Source organism: Phycodurus eques, chromosome 20 (genome assembly GCF_024500275.1).
Source record: "Phycodurus eques isolate BA_2022a chromosome 20, UOR_Pequ_1.1, whole genome shotgun sequence".
Classification (NCBI taxonomy): Eukaryota; Metazoa; Chordata; class Actinopteri; order Syngnathiformes; family Syngnathidae; genus Phycodurus; species Phycodurus eques.
Genome location: NC_084544.1, coordinates 3889858 through 3913234, shown reverse-complemented (window position 1 = coordinate 3913234; position 23377 = coordinate 3889858). Strand labels below are relative to the sequence as shown.

The 23377-nt window shown below is 45.8% G+C and overlaps 1 protein-coding gene across 1 annotated transcript in view; it reads right to left on the bottom strand.

Moving 5' to 3' along the window:
* The window catches only part of LOC133396072 (AT-rich interactive domain-containing protein 1A-like), a 45354-nt gene that overhangs the window by 12451 nt on the left and 9526 nt on the right, over nucleotides 1-23377 (bottom strand). Inside the window, 5 exon segments of the mRNA XM_061665515.1 lie at nucleotides 17-257; nucleotides 10117-10233; nucleotides 10953-11576; nucleotides 13262-13324; nucleotides 13326-13499. Coding sequence (XP_061521499.1) covers nucleotides 17-257; nucleotides 10117-10233; nucleotides 10953-11576; nucleotides 13262-13324; nucleotides 13326-13499 — 1219 coding nt within the window.

Sequence of the window (23377 nt, the reverse complement as noted above, 5' to 3'; positions counted from 1 at the left end):
CGACATTTTTATCTACCTGGCACAGCGGCGGGGGACAGAGGGCCGGTGCGAGAGGGCGTGACGCTGGCGGGGGAGCCCACGGGCGACGGCGAGGGCCCCCGGATGCCCGATAGGTGGGGCGACGTGTGCGGCGAGAAAGGCGACTGGGCGGGGTTGCTCTGCTCCCCCTGGCTGCTGGACACCCCCGAGGTGCTGACGCCCGGGCTCAGGGCGCCCTCCGTGCCGGTGGGAAGGTCGTCGATGGAGCCTGACAGATCCTGGAGGAAACACACAGACGTCATTTATCGTTCCAATTTTAGTACGTCACAGAGGCGCACACAGTACAGTAGTCCCCCGCATATTACCCATTCACAAATTTACATATTCACATTTTTTTTCCCTCTGGAACATATCCCTATCCATTTTCTGAAAAACTCAAATGCAGTTTTTGTGCTCTTCTGAAACTTGCCACAAGAAAGCCCAGTGTAAATAGGAAAGTGGTAAACTATTTGATGTCAAGGAAGTATGTTGAAGTGATACATATTGGCTGAGAGACTAACATCTTTCATCTTTGAAATGTTATGAGTTTGAAACTTTATTAGTGTTTGAGGATCATAGTGTGTGGTATATTTACAGTCAATTGTTTTTTTTTTTTTTGTTGCTGTTCGGGGCTAGGCCATTCACGAGGACTGTAAATTGTTAAAAGGGGCAGTTGCTCCAGTCCCATGTGGCATTGTCATTGAGTCTTCCCGGCCCGAAGCACAAAGGCCATGGACAATCACATTTGTGTGAAGGTAAATGTTTACACGCCGGCCGCTCACGTGGAGCCCATGTGCTTCCTCAGAAATGCAAGCTCATCTGCCAGTCACGTCGGAGGAAGCGAGGAGGGAGGGGAGGGGAGGTAGGGAGGAGGGAAAAAGCATTGGCTGGAAGGTGGCCAACAATTCCCATAGAAATCTCACACACTCGCAAGGCTGGCTGCGGCCCCTGAAGCCGGCGGTTTTTGCTCTTGAAACGGTGCCCGTTGCTATTTTTGGGATGTGACCTGATGGCGGAACCACAGAGGGAGCGACAGGCGGAGAACGCTGATTCACAATACAGCCGTCCAACCACCTCCCTCCCAGACTGCCTGCACAAGCCAAGGCCTCTCTGACCTGCACGGGCGAAGCATGTGACGCACAGAAGGCAGGCCTATTATGCTGGCTGATTCCACACTAAACTGGTGTAGTTCACAGATCTTACCAACACATTGCGTAAACCAGGGGTTCTCAAACCTTGTGGGTCCAGGGAACCCTTACAGGGGAGAGAATTTCCCAGACCCCCTCATAATCCAAAACACCAATTAATTTGATTAATCAAAACACTTGAATAATTTCATTACAAAAAAGGTGGAAGCAAAATCTCTGCCTTGAAAAGGCTTCCACCCGCCCCTCCAGACTGTTACTGCAGTCTCACTCACCCCGCCATGTAGAAATAGGTTTGCACGATGGCATGTTAGCCAAATAACAGCAAGCCAACTCTACTATCTCATTCGATGACGCCCACGTCACTCACCAGGCAAGGCCCCCCCTTTTAAAGCCATACAGACTCAAAGTCACAGATACTACAATAGAATATGAGGATGGTGACCCCAAGTGGACAAAGATGCACATTATTGTGTTTAATAATGTAAACTCAATTTTTATCCAATTAATTAATCAATGGGATAAACTGTAGAATATGTTTACAATTACTAGAATAGAGTAATTAGTTTATTATGTTTGTTTTATAGGCACACTTAGTATCCCTATACGTAGACATTTACTTTTTAAAATTCTACACGATCATTTATTGCAGATAATTTGTGGACCCACATGCTACGACTCGCAGACGGCCAGTTTAAGAACCTGCGCCTTTAAAAAAAAAAAAAAAAAAAAAAAAAGGTTGTAGCTACCAGTATGACTGGCTGACATTTAACCCTGCCCACCCCCGTACCAGACAGCCACCCAAGCTCCACTGAGACATCACAAGACCAGTCATGTGTCTGCCTGCCAGCACAATGACCACCTTGGTAACCGCCACCCTCAAAAGAGTCCTTCCATTGTTATGAAAAAACAGCCCGACATCGATCTCCAACGCTCGGCCCACCCGAGACCCCGGGGCGAAAGGGGCCGAGGGTCAACTCGTGTCACTACCTCTTGGGGGACAAAGGGGAGTAAGGCCTCGGTAGGGGGTCATTGCAAATGGCTGACACACACTTCAGTCAGATGACAGCCGAGAGAAGGTAGAAAGTTGAAACTGGTCAACAAACAAGCTCAATTAGTCATGTCTGTTCTGTTATAGCTGCCATTTCCACACAGAAAAAATGTAGTCAACAAAAAAAAAAAGCTGCCATTGCTATAAAGAAAAAGCAACAAATTAGCTCCTTTATTATCCTAATTTCACTGAGGAAAAGCCGCTGATCGCTGACTAAATCAAACTCACCCGACTAGTCATGTCTGTTCCGTTATAGCTGCCATTTCCACAAAGGAAAACCAGTTGATATTTTTGGACGCCAACAACAAAAGAGTTCAGTTGCATGTCAATTTCATTAAGGAAAAGCAGCTGATCTCAGTCTATTGTAAATTCGGCTAGTCATATCTGTTTCGTGAGCTGCCATTTCCAAAGGAAAAGCACTTTGTGTTTTTGGAGGACAACAAATGACTTCCATTACCACGCTAAATTCAGTAAGGAAAAGCAGCTGATCTCAGTCTATTGCAAATTCAACTAGTCATGACTCTTTTGTTAGCTTGCATTTTACACAAAGGAAACGCTTTGATGACCTGTTTGTGGAGGACTGAGCTGGACTAGCCAAGGAACCAACGTAACTCCATCAACAATCAAAACAAAAGCTTACTAATTATGTCCGCTTCATTAGGTGACAATTTCACACAAGGAAAAACCAATGATTTCCACGTTGTTGTTTTTTTAACAACAAAGAGATCGACTCGTCCTGTTTTTCCCCCCCTTACATCGAGGAATGCCATTTGATTAATTGATTTCACTCATAAAAAGCAACTGATCTCTGTTGTCTCTCTCTCTAAACAACGACCAACAAGCTCAACAAAGGAAAAGTAATCGATGTTTTTGGTGGCACAACTACTAATGAGATCTACAAGTTTTCGACAACAAACAAGTTCTACTAGTCATGTCTGACTATTACACTCATATTGTAGCTTACGAACAATCGATCAAGCGATTGCTCGGGAAAAAAAACACTGTACTTAAAACAAGTCTTCTTGTCCTTTAAAAATGAAGTAAACACCTGATAATTGACAGCTCTGGCCTCAGAGCCCCAATCGGTGCAGGCGTAGTACACACAAACCCACACTGGAACACACAAACGCTCCTTTCCACACTCCCACTCTGCAGCCATCGATTTTTCCCGGCTCAATACTGCACGCGCGCACACACAGCGGCCTGTTCTGCTGACTGCACAGGCCCGGACAGTGAAGAACAGAGGAGGGAGCGGTACGCTAGTGGGGGGGGGGGGGCTTACTGGCAGTGATAGTTTTGCTGTGATATTCAACAGTCTTAATTAGAAGGGAAAGGACGGCGAGTAAGGATCAGAGTGCGGTGGAGGAGGAGAATGACAGCAAGGCAGCCGTGCAAGCGCAATTTAGATGATGATGACGATGATTATATTATGGAAAATGGTAAAAACAAAATAAAATCCAAAGAAAACTAAATACTCTTCTTCTGACATTGTACAAAGCGCAGAACGGACGCCGCAGACAAGAGAACTGTGCAGCTCTCTCCCTCAGAGCTTCGAGCGTCTCTCTGTGGCAGCCATTTTGTGCTTCCCCAGCTCTGCCTAACATGGAACTTCACAACGGGAACGCGACAAACCGAAGCTTGCTCGTGATGGTTGAAGCCAGCGAGGGGATGTGATTTTTTTAAATTTAGATTCAGAATATAAATGGGGGGGAGAAATTAATTGTAAGGACAATTTTTGGAGGGGTGAGAAATGCAATTAGCGTTGTATGGACCCTGACCAATTCCCGTGTTCGCCACATCTCCTGAGTCATCTGCGCTTTCCTACGCCTGCCTTAATGTATTCCATTTGCAGATTACTTCACTGAGTCAGTCAAGCCCGACCACAGCCATTAGTCTGCCAAGCCAGCCGCTCTCTCTCCTTTTTTCTCTCTTTTTTTTTTTTTTTTTTTTAAAAGCGCCTGCGAGTGGGAGCAGAGAGTAAGCGGCCTTGAGATAATTACACATATCTGGAATGTGTGACACAGACCAGTCGTGGAACTAGATCTGGCGCTAAGGAGCCCGCCGTGACCTGGTCAGAGTTCACCTGTCAGTCAAACTGTCTACTACCTACAGTATGCCCGCCCCCCCCAAAAAGAAGAAATAAAGACAACTCTACATGTGCTTAAGAGGGCAAGGGGTAGGGCTTGCATCTCCGTGGGTGCCATGGTTACCACGATCCACGTGCTTGACACATTAGGGCCGACACAGCCCCTCGCCTCCCCCTCCCCCGCAGGCTGGCTGCTGCCATCTCTGTCCTGTCGCTCACTCCCGGGCCTCCCTGTGTGCTTGCCAGGGTCACTGAGCAGTCAAGCTGCTACTACTAAAGGAGACGAAGAAGAAGAAGCCTGGAGGAGGCCCATCATTGGAACGGGAGACACCTCAAAAGGCGCCACTTATTTAATCACACACTCGGCCGAGCCTTTGCAACAAGGGCGGACAAAACCAGTGAACCTCAAACTCTTTAGACATCTGTTTGTTTGCCACACACTCTGATGCTGCAATTAGCACTTCAGACAGCCATTTTCTATCATATTTCAGTTTCTGAGGCTACTAATGACCCAATATCATTAAGATCATAAAGGAAGCCCGCCTGAGTGCCTGTCGCTCGAGACAGACGACAAATCATCTCCGGCGTGCAAACGACGACACCTCGAAACGCGGGATGGAAACCCGGACCGTCCGCGGTGGCCGAAGCTTCGGTAGAGACCCGATTCAGCCCCGGCGCGAGGTTTTGCAGGGCTGAGCTCAACCATAAGGGGGCACTCCCATTCCACTGTGAGGGAAAGAAGTGGTGGTGAGAGGAGGAGAAGCAAAGCAAGGCACGGCAAGGCCCCTGCCTCATGCAGCAAGAAGCAGCCATTACACGGTTTCACATCCAACACGGGCAGATGGGACACTCTGCACGTCGTACCTAGATGGAGCAGCACAGGTGCCTAGCAACTCTTGGGGGAAAAAAATAAATAAATAAAGGCAAAGCGGGATAAAACAATGAAAATACACACACACACACACACACAGAGAGAGAGAGAGAGAGAGAGAGAGAGAGAGAGAGAGAGAGAGAGAGAGAGAGAGAGAGAGGAGAGAGAGAGAGGAGAGAGAGAGAGGAGAGATGTAGGTTACATCCACACAAGAGCTACTCCCCAGAGGTCACCATTACACTGCTACTTCATCACTGGCAGCCACGTGGGTGGAATAATAAAAGCATGGATAAGCAAAAGTTTGGAGGGAAACATCAAAAAGGGGTTTGCTGTTCTTTTTAGGTGAGAATTGGGAGTTACTTTTTAAATGCTCCACATTAGCCTAATTGGGGTTGGGGGTGGGGGCTGAATTAGGGTGGGACAAACACTGCAGCAGTCTGTGTGTCGCCCGATGGAAAGAGGTGGTGAAGGGAGGAGGGTGTATGTGTGTGTGTGTGTGTGTGTGTGTGAGGGGGTTCTGATTGGAGTGAATAATGTGGAGATGGTGTGTGTGTGTTGGGGGGCCTTTTGTGGGGATCACAATGGTAATGGGGAGTCCCAGAGCAGAGCGCAGATGCCCCAGCGAGGCAGGCAACTGCCCAGCCTCAGTTGAGGGGTTCAGGCCTTTGGAGAGCTGAGGGTTGGAGGGGCCTCAGGGAGATGTGGAAAGGGAGGGGAGGTGATTGTTGAGGGGAGTCTACAGCCAGTCTGCCTGCTTTACAGAGAGGCGTCGCCCCTCCCCTCAGTGCTGTCACACATTCCGGGTGTCTAGAGGGCGCTGCAAAAATCGCCCAATATCTAGCAGGGGGGATGGGGCGGAATTATGTAGCGAGGTTTATTTGGCGGCGTGAGGGGTAATTTCATTGTGGGGAGGCTCTCATCCATCCAGGAGAGTTCCGGTAGGGGGGTCGAGAGCCGGTAGAACGCCGAGGGGACAGACAGACAGTGCTGCAGTCAGCCACAGTCTTTGTGCTGCAAAACTAGCTCAGCCTAGCACAAATGGATGCAGAGGGGAGGGTTGCGGGAGGGGGGGTGGGGGCGGTGTTCTGAGTGCAGGCTCACACTAGAGCGCAAACAGCGAGCTCACTCGCTCGCCGCCAACAAACCAGTTCACCCGAGCGAGAAAGGGGGGAAAAAAAAAAAAGCAAAACAACACAGTTTGTCAGCACAATGAATTTTCTCGAGTACATTAATTAAAAATCACACATTAAAGGGGGGTTAGAATGAGAAGGGAGGATGGGTAAGGGAGGGAGGGAGGGAGAGAGCGAGAGGAGCCCGGGAATCTGAATAATACAAGTCGACACAGGAAGCGAGGGCCCCAGAATAGCAACAGGAAACCGGCCCCGCACTCTGAATAAGGCAGCGTCACAGCCTCGCAAAACAAGGCTGTGCTGCACAGCGTTATGAAAGCTGATTTAGTGAAGGAGGGAGCCAACGAGAAAGAGGAGGAGGAGGAGGAGGAGGACGAGGAGGAGAGGGAAGGGGGGGCCGAGCGCAGGCAAGGGAAGGAGAAAACAAGAATTTAGAGAGCGGGACAACAGAGGCATAAACACAAAGCTGAAAAGAAGGGAGCGAAATGAAGCAAAAATATCAAAGTGCAATATTGAAAGAAAAAAAAAGAAGGCAGTGAGGGGGGTTGGGCTGGGTAGGAGAGAGAGCGAGCGAGAGGGAGGGAGGTGGGGGGAAGTGGGCCGGCCTTGTCAGGCTGATTGCTCCAGAGCTATGTCGCAAAAACAAGCTTAGCTGCCGCAGGAGCGCCGAACTGGGCTGGGCTGAGCAGGGAATGAGAGGCTTTGTGGGAAGGGGAGAGCGGGCCGTGATCAGGGCCGGAATGGAGCATCCACAATCAGCAGTCTTGCCTTAGTAAAGGGAATTTGATGAGAGGGACTGGGTTTTTTTTTTTTTTTTGCTCATGTGGGTGGTCCCAGAGCTTTGGTAATACACTGGATGAGTGTGAAATCTGCGCTCAAGGGTGGGGTGGGGGCAATTCTGGTAGGCACAGCACGAGCGCAGGCAAAACCTAAGTCCAGATAAGACATTTTTTTAAAGGAACCAAGAGGGGCAGGATACAGTTACGATAGTTCATAAAGAGTAGGGCTGCATGAAAAAGTTCCATCTCCATATAAGTCAAAACAACCCCCTGCTAGAATCTGAAAATGTGACATGCATGCCAGGCCAGTAGTTGGCGAGATCAAAGAAAGCACGATTCACTTGTATTCCCGCGTGAAACAATAAAAAAAGCCTCTTTTTCTCAGCATATATTTGAATGACAAATTGGTTAAGTAATGTTAACTAGGCACAAGGCATGGGGGAGATTTTGACAGTATGATTGAGCAAAAATATTGCGGTTTCACTATATCACAATTACAGCTCTAAAATGTATTATTTTGAAATTTTGGGGTAAATAACCATTCCACTGAACACAATCAATTTTATTTTAAGCAACATATGGAATATTTGGTACATTAGTAAATGTAAACAGAAAAAAAAATTCTGCATCAAAATTGTCTGCACTTTGTGAAGTGACATCAGAGCAGAAACGAGTGGACGCCATGCTAGCTAGCCATGTTAGCACGCAAGTCTATTCACATTTTTTTCCCACCAATCGTGTTTTTATCCTCGGCCCGTCACCTACATTCTCTTATTTTGATGAGAGGCGAAATAAACCAATAGACGAGAGTGGTGGGGGTAGAGGATGTGAGGCTAAGTAAAACAAACGCCAAAGTGTGTGACCAACATGTGACCTTCCTCTCAAAGTCTCGAGCACATTCAGACATATAAAAAAAAAAAAAAAAAAAAAAAAAAAGAGAGAGAGGAGTAGCACAGCCAGTGGGCGGCCTTTGGCGGGATTAAGCCAACAGTGGAGAAAGGATGTACAAAAGACCTGCGAGAGGACAACGGGGAGATTAAAATAGAGGGGGTGGGGGGTAAAGTGGATGTGGGGGTCCTGTTCTTGTAGGTCAACATTGCGAGGAAGTGTCACTTCCAGGGCGGGATATCAAAGATGCTGCTGCAGCGCTTTCCAAGACTTTTAAGGTCCTGCAAAGAGGAGCTACGTACGACACTGATGCTACATGTCATTCAAGCCCCTTGGATCTCATCTGTCATTACACCCCCCCCCCCCCCCCCGCACCCCCAAAAAAACAACTTGTTTTTAAATACTGTATAGTGGAGAACCAAATCAAGTAAACCATGAAAAAAAAATTGGGAGATACAACTGCAGTTAGACGGTTAATGCTCAACAGTCAACTGCGTGTGTCCTGGAGCCAGGGGGCAGAAAACAAACCAGAAACCAGTTCATCTTGTTCAGCTAGTTGGTTGTCTGCTGCTGCCTGCTTTGCGTTGCTTTTGCCCTACTACACAAAAACACAACCTCCCAACTTCTCAGACGCCGTAGGGATTTTATATTTCTTTTAAATCCAGATTCAAAGTTGCAAAGATGTCAGATGTGCATCTCAGCTCAGGCCCTCCTGTGTGCAGTTTGCAGGCCGCCCGGGTGGGTTTTCTGCGGGTACTCAAGTTTCCAACATTCCCAAAAACACGCATGATAACTGAAGACTCAATTGTCCATAGCTGTGAATGTCGTTTGTCAATATTGCCGTACAATTGACTAGCGACCAGTTCAGAGTGTACCTCACCTCTTACCCAAAATCAGATAATCCACGATCATACTGAGGACAAGCGCGATGGAAAACGGATGGATGATAACCTCATACATATTAAATAGCTGTGCATTAATACGGCAGTCATAATCGAAATTATCGTGTGAACAGTAAATTATGAACAATAGGATAATTCAGGACGCTTGTGACCATTTTTCTATTGTGCCGTCTCATGAGTTTTGTTCCACACAGTAAAGGCACACCTAATCTTAACTCGTGAATTTTGACACAAGCTGTCAGGCTCTTAACGTGGTCTAATCTGTACACAGAGTCATGTGCTCCCGACACGCCGAGGCAAGCAGATTAATGTCTCGCAGCCAATCAACGGGCACAGATAGGGAATCCCCAATAAGACTGCCGGAGGGAGGGGGGAGAGAAAAAAGAAAAAAGAAAAGAAAAAAGAGAGAGACAAAGTAAAAATAGCCCGAGCGCGGCCGGTTCAGCCAATGGTTAGAGCCCGCAGAGATGTATAAATAAATAAAGAAGAGAGAAAATAAACAGGAGGGTAACACATCCTGAGGGCATCCCTTATTGGCGTAGACAGCCTTCCTTATCATTCCTCCCTCGCTCCCGGCAGCTCCCACGCCGACGGATCGCTCGCACCATTTGAAGTCATTTACTCGCTCGCCTCTCTAGCCCGCATCCCTCACCCCCCCCACACCCCTCGTCCGTCGCCCCGCTGACGTTTGCTCGCTCACTTTCATTGTCTCTCATTAATGATCTCATTACTCACTCCCCTTTCCCCAGGCAACGGAACGAGGTTGGCTGCACAGAGTGGCCTATAAACACAGAAGACGTGCTAAAAAAAACAAAACTATAACGTGGCGCTTGTCATGCGTGGGGCGTACAGCCAACAATGAAAAGTCTTGCCAATCAAACGGGATCTTATTTAGTACCCAGACTGATCTGTGACTGGCAGTAATGTGCAATGGTGGGATCCAAACCGCCCAAAAGTGAAAAAGAAGAAGAAGAAGAAGAAGCCGGCAACTCCGTCGCAGTGGTCGTTTCTTTCTGGTAAGACTCAAGTTAGTCTTCAATTTCTGAAGTCCATCCCAGTTTCAGATTTGCGCTGTTGCCGGTCACCATTATCTAGTTCGTTATGTTTCGGTCTTCGTCAGGCCGTGGCTTGGACATTTCTTGTCGGCCCCACAGAAAAAGGATCTTTCATCGAAAATAGTTGCACATTACCACTGCTGGCCTCCATGGTAATGGTAATATGAAGTCAAGACACACAAAGGACTCACCGGCAAACTGGACGGCCGGCCCTGCATGCTGTCTTCTTGACTGCTCTTGTTGGAAGGCATGGGCTGGTTGGAAGGAGGCGCGCTGGACTGGGAGCTAAATGAATCTTGGGAGAGTTCCTGGTCCATGGACAAAAAAAACTCAAATCAGGCGAATATTTATTAAAATAATTAGAGTTGCTGACATCCGATACAGTGAGTCCCTGCCTATATCATGGATATTTAAGCAAGAGTTTTTTGTGCACCTTTAGAGTGGTACCACTTTGCGTCGCAACATACCGGGCAGCACTGTGGTATATTGGAAGACATGTAGTGTAATAGAAGAAGAGGAGGAGGAGCAAAAAGAGGCAGAGAAAGTACCCAGTAATAGTCACTGTTAGATGAAATTATATGTTTTGGTTAAACATTTTGAGTGCTTGAATATTTTTTGTAACATTTTTTTTTTTTTACTTTTATGTGTCAGTTTTACAGAAAGCTTAAATTGGGATTGAGAAAAACCCTGAAGCAAGCGCACGTTGCCTCTTATTTGGAGAACTATCTATTTTTTGACAACAGGCGGGAGGAAACGGATGCTAAGGAATACTTTAAAAATTGCCTTTCAATAACTTCAAGCGTGTTTTAATCAACTTTAATGTTTAAAGTTTGTGGGAGTGGTAAAACTACAGTTTTTTAAAAATCATTTATTGCGGGTGAGTCTGGAACCTACACCCTGCAATAAATGGGGGTTCAGTGTATTCGCTTTTTGTGAGTAGGCTAACTCGAGAATCGGCTGTAGGAAATGTAACCGGTGGTGTCAGGTGTCAATGTGAGTGGTGTTATAGAAGCAGCTGTGTTGATACCTGGGGAGGGGGTGGGAACCTCTGATATGGCGACTGCTGCTGCTGTAGTGGTTGCTGCTGCTGCTGCGGCAGTGGTGGTGTCTGCGAGTATGGTGATGCCTGACTCTGCTGGCCATGACTTGGAGGTTGTTGGGATTGAGGAGGTTGACTTCCTGGTTGTTGCTGCTGCTGTGGTGGTTGTTGTTGTGTTGGTGGTGGTGGTGGTGGTGGTGGTGGTGGTGCCCCTTGTTGCTGCTGCGGCGGTGTTTGCTGCTGTGTAGGCTGACCTGGCGCAGAGGCTTGAGGGTAGCCAGGCTGGCCTTGTGAGCCTTGCTGGTTTTGAGGACCAGGACCTTGCTGCTGCTGTTGGCTCGACTGTTGCTGGGGAGATACATAGGGTGGCTGTCCGGCGGGAGGACCGTGGGGACCTTGGGATTGGGAGTAAGGGGGCCCGGGTTGCCCATGTTGGCCTGGTGGCTGCGAAGGGTGCCCCTGCTGGGGGAAGGGCGCTCCGGAGCTCCCCTGCGGTTGGCCGGGGTAAGGTGTCTGCTGCTGGCCTGGGTGAGGAGGGCCGCCGTGTTGACCGTAGTATCCCTGACCCTGCTGCCCATAGCCTCCTGGCCCCTGTTGTCCATACGCTGACATCTATAAAGGGAGGAAGGTGAATCAGCTGAAGCTCATTTTCAAGGTTAAAATGCTCTTTCACACAGAGATCCCGCCAAAATGTAGATCCTTCTATCTGCCCGTGTGCTTTCGCACTACTAAAACTACATCCTGCTGTCAGATATTTAAAAGGCGGATGTTGTGGTGAGTCGTATAAAATACGTACTTTTAACACAACAACATGAAACAAGTGTATGGTGATAAACTTCACTTCCACTAGGGGTTCAACCCATGAGTTGACTACTTTCCATCGACGTTTAAAGCTTGAGGTGGACTAATTTTTTGGGCCAGTTTACAGAGGACTCGCGCTTCTATAGCCGGTCCTTCAAAATGTCTATGTGAAACTGGTCAGTGTTGTAAACGTTTTTGGGGGATATCAGTGATGTCAATGGGGATATCAAGGACGTCATCGATTAATCGACTTCGATTCTGAGTTGTTAAACCCCTACCTTACACGCAGGCAGTGTCCCACCCCTGATACAATATTCGAAGATAAAGGTTTGTGAGGTGGACTTGGTCCCCGCCTCATTCCACGTCGATGCCATTTATACAGACAAGTTAAAAAAAGGTAGTAAAATGCCAACTTTTACAGGCCGTGTAAAAGGGGCTAAAGATTAAACGGTTCAGCAGATTTGTCTATGCAGCCCTTTCCTGCAGTTGAAATGTTACGACCATATTACTAGATTCACTACCTGACAGGATCTTTCTGAAACTTATATTCAAATGTCTCAATAGACAAAGTCATCACCTTGATTTTGTTCTTGCTGCTGCTAATCAAAGTGTCTCTTTATCTTTCTCAGATCAAGCTGGCTATAAAAACACTAAAAAAATAAAAAGTACCCCTCATTGCGGAGTCGAAAGTATGCACAAAACTCCAACCACGCGCTTTAAATCACAGCGACGCAAATAAAAAGAACGGTTTAAACATCATCCCCTTGAACTTCAATACAAAGCTTTCCTTGTGCACAGCCAGCAGTTTGAATTCAATGTGATGGAGACGGTGTCAAAAGAGAGTACTGACCTTGTGAGGAACCACAAAAAAAAAAAAAAAAAAAAAAAAAAGACGAAAAGCATGTGATGTTTTCCAAGAAATGCTAAACACAGTTGATAAAAACCTGACGCAGATTAAAAGGCCATCAAGTATTGTATGGGCCTCATACACAAAAGGGTATAGAATATATTTCGTGTCTTGGAGTGCACTCATGGAGTCTACATTCAGACACCATGCAGGCAAGCATAACAATCGTTACACACAATAGGCATAAAAACTATGGGAAAGAAGAGGGGAAAAAGGTTCTGACTCCACCTGCTTCGTGACTGCATTACACTGTCTGGATGGGAGATTTTACTAGGGGTCTTGTTCGGCACAAACTTGCTTTCGCACTGTGCCGAAATAAACAACATAGAGTTCCCCAGCATTTGTTTTGAACATAAAAATAAAACAAATGAAATATTGACAGGCAGCTGGTGTAGCCATTAAAGGCTCTTGGTAAAAACTGGCCTTCCTTGCTTTTCCTAATGGCTTTTCATGGTTTAGCCTTCCGATGATGCAGCCAGAAACTCTTATTTCCAGAGACGCAAAGACGTGCAGAGCACTGCCTTATTAGTATGGCCTTTTAAGAGCAGCCCCCGGCTACGGAAGAGCATCCAAATCAATAAGTACTGACCTGTTGTCCGTACTGCATGGTGCCCATGGTGCCCGGTGTTCGACCCTGCATCCCCATCGGATATCCTTTGGGGGCCCGGAGGTCCGTAGCCCTGCCCTGGATAGGAGCTCACTTGCTGGGGTCCAGGTCCTGTGGGAGGCCCTTGCTGCTGCGGCTGTTGCTGCTGTTGGGAATAAGGGTTGGGTCCTCCATATGGTTGGCCTCGCATCTTCCCTACCTGATCCATTGGGCTTGCAGGCTAGAAGACACACATGGAGAATCTCAATGAATAAGTGAGCTTAACATGGACTGCTATTTATTTATTTTTTAAGCACGATTCACTATCATGACTTGTCAGAACGGCAGCATGCTAGCATAGCTGTTAATGCGTCTGAAAAACAGCTGTGCCTCGTGTTTCGGTGGCTTTTCTCCTGGTACTATGGCTTCCTCTCATCTCTATGGCTTCCTCTCATCTCTCAACCAAAAGTCCCCCCGTGACCCTAACATTACTGGATGAATGTTTTACATTTATGGCCTAGAAGTGGTTTTCATGCAAATATTTTCTGTCATTATGTCTCTAGCACGGTCTTAACAGCACTTTCTGATTTGCGTACAAACTTGGATCATGTCACCGCAGGTAGGACCTTCGTAAACCGTGTTCGTACCTTGGTTTTAAGTTTAAGGTTCGGTACAGTAAGGGAACACAATGTGTCTCAGCGTAAATCGTTTCTTTTGAGGAAAGTGCAACACTAATAGTTTGGTTTTCTTTTTATGAATTTTATAATGCTGACAAGTGTAATTAACTGTTTGAACAGTCTTAATAATTATGCTATTAAAAAAAAATCAATGGCATTTGTTATTCTAAAAGAGTGTGATGTACTGCCAAAGGCATATCGCCATCTTCCAGCCAGTCATCTTATGTTAACTAAAGACTCTAAATTGTCCATAGGTGTGAATGGTTGTTTGTCTGCAGTATATGTTCCGTGTGATTGGCTGGCGACTAGTCCAAAGTGTGCCCCACCTCTCGCCTACGCTCAAGGATAGGCTCCAGGTCACCCGCGACCCTAATGGAGGACAAGCGCCAAAGAAAATGGATGAAACATTAAGATGCAATTGAAAAGGCATTTGCAAATATCTTCTCAAGGTGCACAGGGAGGACAAAAAGTGGATTTACTCTCCCACTAGAAAAGGAAAAAATTGGCCACGAATGAATGAACGGGGCCTACTATAACTGCCAGGAGCCTTTTCCTGCCTAGGCTCATTGTGCCAGTGGGTGGATTCTGTTACAGACGAAAATGTCGAGGCGGAGTCGCGTAGAGTTATGCGTGAGGAAGCACGAGTGTCTGTGGTGGCTGGACGCGGGCCCGCCACTCAGCTGGAGACTCGTCAGGATAGTGTCTTGACCCTGGAAGATCCACATGGTCCAAAGTCTCTCCGGAAAGGAAGGAGGGAGGGTTTGGAGTGTAATGTAGAAGTAGTGCCGGCTGTCGGCAGCTGGGTCCAAGGTCATAAAAACAGATGATGGCGAGGGAATCCCTCCACGTGACGCAAACGTAAATAATTAAAACCTGGAGTTCTGTCGAGTATTCTTGAAGAGGCCACTTTCTTGATTTGTGGTCAAAAATTCACAACGGGGACGCCGTCGCCGTGACCAAAATAGAAACGTACAAGCCACACTGGCAGCTTTGAAGAAGCAACACCTCCTGCCACGCTGACCTCGGGCAGCAGACACAAAGCTTTCATTGCTTCCCACGGTTATTAATCTGTGTGTGTGTGTGTGTGTGTGTTTTCCTCTCCCCACCCTCCCAAAACCTCTTTTCCTTGGTTAAGGGAGACAACCACCAGGGCTATTTATAGCCCGCCAGACAGAGAGGGCAGTCTGCCGAAAATGTAACAGGTCCCAGCTGCACTGCTGTTTGAACCTGGGCCAGGCTTTGCACTTCCTGGTCTTTAATAAAGCAGCAGGCTTTGGCATTCTATGAATGACAGTGTTGCAGTCAGCGAGGAAGAGGTCTGGAGGGGCGGGAGGGGGGCCGCCACGGCGGGAGGTGGTCCGAATGCGCGCGTTTGGAAGGTGCGTAGGCGTGGAGAGAGAAAATAAATAAATCAATCAATCAATCAATCAACAGGCTCTCAGAGTGGTCAAGCAACATTATCCAAGATAACTAATTCCACTTCGGGTTTTCCCACGAGCCGCGTCCAAGTTCAGGAACATACATACAGTATGTGTTGTGTAGAAAGGGGTGGGGAGTGGGGGGGGGGGGGGGGGTTACTACTCTCCTTTGGGTCATTACCAACGGCACCGTGGGAGGAAGAGGTAGTAACAAGCCTCGGTAGACACTCTCTTGTGCCCTCCACTGCACTTTTAACTCCAGTCTGCAAGGAAGCACACGTATCTCATCCCCCCTGCCGCCACCATGGTGTGACACGGGGGCTTGACGGACAACAGCTCGGGCTGAAGCTGGCCGGTGGATACTGATACACCACCAGGGGATGGGATGGAATGGAACGGGATGGCCACTTCCTTTTAAAGAAGCTTGACAGCTCAGCAGAAAGCGAGAGCTGGAAAGTACAGCTCAACTATAATCAGCGTTTCCAGCTTCCCAAGCCAAATGGAGAGTCATTGCTGACACTGAACTGCCACTCAACTCATGAACGGCCACTCTAAACCTGCGTGAGTGCACGCGTGTGGACACAATTCCAAAATCTGCCACTGTACATCCCAGCGGACACGTTTTATGCCTTTGCACTTATAAAATGTATTCTATGTTAATTATAACCTCAAATAATCTCTAGTTTTGGGGGTGGGCAGTTGCATGAGGCAGATGATAACTGCCTGTTCATGTTTATATACGACCCCGTGGAAAGGAAAAAAAGACTTCTTAAAAAGAAGCCATCAGATTGTCTTATAAAGCAAGTTCGTTATTAAATGTTTTAAATTGTATCTCAAATTATTCTCGTAGTACTTGTCCTGTCTCGTCCGCTTAAGGGGTAGCATTTTTCCCTTGACAAACGGATACAGGGCTCCATGGTTTGCGGCGGAGTTCCGTTCCTACTGCAGCTATCGAACGTGAAATTGTACGCAAGTCGGAATGCACCGTCTATCGCTACCTTAACCCAGTTGTAAAGTCAGAATTAGAGTAAACGTGTCAAAAACATTCTTACACTGCTGCGTACACTCGTTCATTGTGCACCGTTCCTACCCTTGAAACAAAGTACAGCGAGGACCCCTGTAATTCATTTGTTAATTTGTCAGTTTCTCAGTACGTTAATCAGTTACAGTATGTCATCAGTTACTCAGTTGGTTAGTTTGTCTATTAGTTAGTTTGCAAGTTTGTTCGGCAATTAGTTAGCGAGATTGTAATAAATGTTTGCATCAACCATTTCGGACTGTTGTTTTTCTATCGCTTAGCATCTCCTACAAAGAGATGATGCAGTTAAAAATGGTTGAATCATTTTACCAGTACACGGTGCTAACAGTTCAAAGAGTTAGTATTACTGTCTGATATTATAATGATCATTATTAACGTATTTGTCGTCTCAGAGTAAACAGCTCTATCTTCGTATTCTTTTTTGCAGCGGCAGCTAACAAGAAGAAGGTAGGTGTTATTGGTACATTCTCACTTTGCTCTGAAATCATAGCGATGTAACTACAGCTGTGGACCGTTGTTTAACAGATACATTTTCAGTTTAGCATGCCAGCTTCGAAGATAATGTATTTGAGTTGTGCTTTTAAAGTACACTTGGCTATTTGCTGGTGTATTGTAGCCTGCTAGACTACACAGTTAATTATCACAGCTAACAAACGCCAGTTTTGCACCATTTTGTGTACTGTATATTTGTGCCGCTTTATTGACTTATCGCTCGCGAGTCTCAACAGCAAATCTTCCCGATTACATTCTTGTGACCCATAAGAGAGACGTCAGGTGGTTTGTTCTGATGTATTTTTATGATCAAGCATGAAAAGTCATTTTGGCTTACTGCCTTTTGCAATTTATAATGTGTAAGTGCATAGGGTTCCTGATTATTTTATATTCAAAATAAAACTTGTTGCAATGCGTGATTGCTTTTCTCATCATAAACAATTCTGATTGGATTAATTAATATCCGGTGACACATTGAATAATCCGACCCACGGCTACCTTAACAATACAAAGTGGTAGCTCAATGAGCACCACAATAGTTGACAGCGTTGGCCTATCCACCGTAGCTTCAAGGCCATTATTAGCAGTCTCCGGCATGAACGCTGGATGGCAACTCAACCCACCGAGAGCATTCTCCATTTGTCGCTCAGTCATCTCTTCAAACTCTAGAGGTAACTCCTCCCCTCGCTTTTTTTTTGTCTCCCATAATCAAATAAATAAATAACCACAATTAGCACATGGCTAATCTGCATAGAGGAATGCCCGATTACTCTTGGCAGAGGAGGTTGGGCTGATGTACTGTGTCACGTCTGGACTGCTGGTGGAAATTGCAACTATTCAAAAGTGTGTGTGTGTGATTTGGGGAGGGATTTGTAAAGGGCTACAGAGGGAGGGGGCCCTCTGGAGCAGATGGGCCGAAGCAGTGACGGGGAGGGGAGGCGGAGGCAGACGATAAACAACTGCTGCTAATTTAACCCGCCACGGCGCACACACACCATTGTTCCGCGTTAAAGCCCCGCAGCACGCAACGCGGCAGCCCAAACACACGCCGCGGAAGGCCGGCCCTCGGAAGGCAGCGCGCATCACATGTCACACAAAAGAGGGGGACAGGATATCCGATCCCGAGACCACAGGAGTCAATTTTATGGCCACAATTGTTGTTTCCAAAGGGCAAACCACGTGGACATGTGCGCATGGCGGGCTGGGGGGCTTACATCACACTGATGATGTTATCCACGGTCACAGTGACAAAAGCACACACTCTTCCGCTTAGGAAGTCAAGCCTTTGAAACTTCTCTCCAGGACACTTTCTCAACTCTCATACTTGAGACGGAGAAATGGCTATTTCATGCGTGCCCATGGCAACCAAAAAGCTTGCCGATAGCTGATGACGTCAATCAGCCAGAACTTACTTCAACAAAGAGATGACCATCATCTTCCCAGAACCAAAAACCAGCATTGATTCCAGTAGAGCCCAGGTGTCAAACTCAAGGTCCGGGGGCCAGATCTGGCCTGCCACATCATTTTATGTGGGCCGTCAAAGCAATTCATGTCTTGAACTGCCATGATTTTTGCTAAAATCTGTAGATTTTTTTTTTATTTTTTATTGTCATATGGAATAAATATTTCCAACCATGTATTTAGTTACCAAACCTCTTTTTACAATACAGTAACTTCAACAATAGTTACAAAGTATTACTCTTGAATTTCAATTTCCCAACTATTCATCTTTCAATTTGTTGTCTATGTAATAATATAAGGAGGTGATTCAATATTTATATGATTTCAAAATCTTAACGGCCCTCTGAGAGAGACAATGTGGCCCGCGACACAAATGAGTTTGACACCCCTGCAGTAGAGCATAGACCTCAGCCAAGGTCAAACAATTCTACGTTTTCATAGATCATTTAGTACAATTTAGCAGTCAATCTGTGTTATTCATAGATAAACCAAGTAAAATTGCCCCTTTCCAAATGTGAATCCATACTTCTATTCACAGCCACATACATATTTAAGAGAATTTGATAGAAAGGATTCTTTCAAGGATAGACAAATTACCTCTAGACTCATTTTACACAATTCCAAACCCACAACTGTCCTCCAAAACATCCTCGTTGCTATGGTCGAAATGCACTTGCAGTTTTCGTAGAAAATGGGTGTAGTTATGGGTAATTCCGAAACAAACAGCTGCAGCAAAAGGAATTGTTTGGCAGTGGTAAAAAGGCCTGAAATTGTCAGATATCTTTGACTTTCCCAAACTTGAGATGGCAGAATGACCAAAAGTGACCATAGCAACCAAAAAGCTATCTGACGTCTGATGACGTCATTCAGCCAGAATTTACTACCATTACCCTTTGAAACTGGATAACAATCAGTGCCATCTTCTCAGAAAGAAGCAAAGACTGGAATGGATTCCAGCAGAGATGTTGCAAATGTCAGAATTTAATCACCATAATTCATGTGTTCTTGAGAAGTTAAGCAGACTGTCTCGACATGAATCTTTTATCCAAATCCGCAACAAAATGTAACAGCCCAAAAGAAAGAAAAAAAAACTTTAGGGGTAGATAAAAAAGTTGCTAGCTTGTACTATCACAAACAAAGAGTCCTTGGTAGTTGTAACAAGGTTTCAAATGGTCAGATATCTTTGACCAACACTGCCAAAACCAAATACATTTCTCTCCAAGACAGCTATCAAAAGTAAATGTGAGTACCTTGTTCTATTTTGATTAGGCATGCTTTGGTGATCCACAAGTGGCATTATTTAAGAGAACTACACATTATTGACCACACTACAACACACAAAACAGGGAGCGACAGCAATAGGAAAGCTCTCACTAAACCAATAACATTTAGACACAGAGTGCTTCAGGCTAAAAATTACTTTTTCGGGGAAGGTTAACTGATAGTGACGCGCACAGAGCTCAGGACAGGCCCATAAATGACAGTTAGCGTAAACGGGAGATTGCAAAAAATGTTTTCAATTAAGTAATTAGTCGGACGTCTCAATGCATTAACCTTGGAAGCTCCCATTGACCGCACAATGAATCGGGATAAGAAGCGAAGGAGGGTCCGGGGTGGGCGGAGGGGGGGGGGGGGTGGCGGCCTTGCGCCCGCTGGTGCGAGCTTCCAGCCCGGGCGGAGGCATCACATCCTGACTCGGCCAGATGTACGGCCAGCTGCTCCCAGGAATTTTTAAAAGACGTTTTGGATGAAAGGAGTGTGGTAACCTGTACTAAAGATATATCTACTTAAACTTCTCGCGCAAATGAAGAAAACAGCTTCTCCAAATGTTTTTGAATCTAAGAAAAGATAGCTATTCCATTGTTGCACAAGTACTGTATGACTTTAAAATGTTAAAGATGTCAGTTGGCCGGAAAACTGCTAATTTTCTGTTATTATCGCCGTTCATTGATCTTATTGTTCACACATGGATGATGAAGATTTCACTAACACAGTTACCAATTACTTCATAATACCTAAAATTGCTCCACACTTTACTTACCATCAGTTTGGTGAGTAAATACGGTTCCCAATTCAGCTACCAATAACCAATGTGAAAAAAAAAAAATGAAAATGTGTATAAACCCTTCACAGTTTCAATAACAGATGGTTGACTGCAACCTGGCAGGTCAGCGTGATGTTTGAAATGATGTTGAAAGTGCAACTTGTCCACATTTCCGGCCAAATTTAAACAGCTGGGCTCATAAGTTTGCATACTCTGGGAGAATTTGGAAGATGTGCACTATGCTTTACAGAAAACATAAGTAATGCAGCAAAATCATTTCTAGGGGGAACGAAGTATCTATTTTAGCTAAAGTTGCTTGTGGGTTTTACTTTGCATCCCGGAAAATCTTCCTAGCAGGTGTGGCTGAAATCTTTGTTGGTCTACGCAACCATGGCTTGGTATCAACAGAACCATTAATTCTCCACATCTTTATCAATGTTTAAACACTACTGAATGGTATTTTTGAATATTTAGATATCTTTTTATATCCCTTTCCTGATTCATAAAGTTGAACTACCTTTTCTCACAGGTCCTTCGACAGTTCTTTTGCTTTCCACATGGCTCAGTATCCAGCAAAGTCAGTGCAGCCATGGATGAACTGTGCAGGGGGTCTCGCAAGACCTTAGAAACTCATTGACTATTTATACACACACACTAATTGCAATCAAACAAGTCACATCTCTGGAAACTTCCCATTAATAGCCCCTTAAACCTGCATGTGTGTGTCAACGTGTGTATATTATCAGGCCAAGCATTCAAGAGTATGTCAACTTTTTAATCAGGGTCACAGGCTTCACCGGTCCCCTACCCCGAGATAAAGTTTTCCACATGATCTGTTATATTTTCCCCAAAATTGCTAATATTTCACAAATCCTCCCAGCGCATGCACACTTATGAGCACAACAGCATTTCTCAGATGCTTCCCAGGTAGGAGGCGAGGCAGGGTGAGGAGTTCCAAGGGTCGAGATGGGATGGGAGTGAAAGCAGCACTCGTGGGCAGTGTGCGTTGCGGTGATAAGTGACGGAAGACGAACAATCCAGGACGTGCTATATTCACAACTTATAATCGTTCCCGCTAAGCCTTTAACCATACAATATGGAACATCGCGAAGGCGCAAACCTGTGTCACCTTTGGTTGTGTAATTCCATGCCTGATGGGTGGGCTTGCACTTCAGAGACAACTACTTGTAGACAAGCAATTAAAAAGTCAAGTTTACCTTTGAAATCAAACCACTGCTATCAGCGTGTCACTCGAGACGAAACTAAAAGCAGTGTCGATGCCTACCTCGTGGTCGGAACCGCAACTGGCACATTGCACTGCACACGCACAAACACACACTGACCTTGTATAAAATGTGGGCTGTACTGACTTAGTAACATGGGGTTCTTTATTTACACTCACCTTGCAAATATTCTTGTAACTACTACTTCTCTTCAGACTGTAATATTGGTCAGTTGTATCTGCACATGCATAATTTAAAGTTTTATCTTCAATGATGTGCTTTTTTTTTTTCAGCGTTTCAAATAGTTTTGTTACGAGGCATTGCCTCTTTCTTTCAGGCTTGGTAACCTTACTATTACCGGCCACCACTGCGCCTCCAGACCCCAAGCTACTGTGGCAAAACAATGTATTTTAATAAAAACGCCATCTCGTCAATAGTGGCCACTGCGTTTATTTGCTCAAGTGCAGATGGGGGCAGCATCTATCAGTGGGGAGGCCTTTTATTTGAGCGTATTTCTGGAGCAGTATCGACAAAGTTAATGGTACATTACAATTTCTGAAAAAATAAAAAGGACGAGGAGCTGCTTTCACGCAGCATTTTCTGGCAAATTGGCGTACACAGCCGTTCAGATGACTAGATGTGTGGCAACACCATAAAAGGGGGTGGCAGGGAGGTTTGGGTGCAAAAGAAACTGGCTTAGATGGCCAGTGTGTAAGGGGCTACGTCGTAGAGGCCATGGAGAAAGGTAGCAAAACAGCAAGCGTTATGGTAGACTTTGCAAGACTAAGAAACCGTGTAGCTCCCTGGAACATATACAGTACATATTTTTCGACGCAGGAACTCATTCACAACAAACGGTAAGCCTGCTCACTTAAGATCGTTTAAGTACTTTTACGTACCTGTGTGCTGCTGTTTTGGCTAGCGAAAGAGTTCAAATGGGATTTTTTTTCTTTTCACATCCATGAACTAAAACATTATTTTCCCCTGATTTGAGGGGAGCATTTATTCAGGGTGCATTATCTAGTTGAGGAGCTACACTAACAAGTGTGCCTATATATATTTTTTTAAAAAATATATATATATATATATACCCAAGCTAGAGCCAAACGGTATACAATATCTAGGCAGCAGCATGGTTCACTCTCGTCTAGTGTCAACAACGGCTTCCATTTTTAAAGGTTAACCACTTAAAATCTGGAGCGCCGTCACAGCGTACGTGAAAATGTTGAAGTCTCCCCTCTAGCGTGAGGCTCTGAGAAGGATATTACTATGCTAATCTGGAGCCTTTAAGAAGGCAAATGTCTAAGGGAATGAATGATCCCCCCCCCCCCCCCCCCAATGTTCTCCATGCCCTCGCCAATGCAATGAGACCTGCTTTGGCATTTGCCCTCAAAAGACATTGTTTAACTCCGCTTTACTGTGACAAGTCGACTTTACTACTCCACACCAGCTTTTAATATTTGAGGTCGACTAACCGTCATTCAAGTGTTTTTGACAACCCGTCATTACCATGGGCCCATTTACAGGACTTTCGACTCGCCCATTCTGCTGCCGTCGCTGGACTACAACGCTCACTGGAGCAGTGACATGTCCGCCTAACAAGGTGACAGTCTACATACATCTGCACGGCTCTCATGGGCTCCGTGATCCATACGATCAGCTAGTGGCTAATCTCCAACTTGTTATTTTTTCCAGCAGACTCGCAAGTTATCCGATTCGACGACTCTGTCTTTCCTAGCACCACTCGCTATGTTGCCTGTACTGC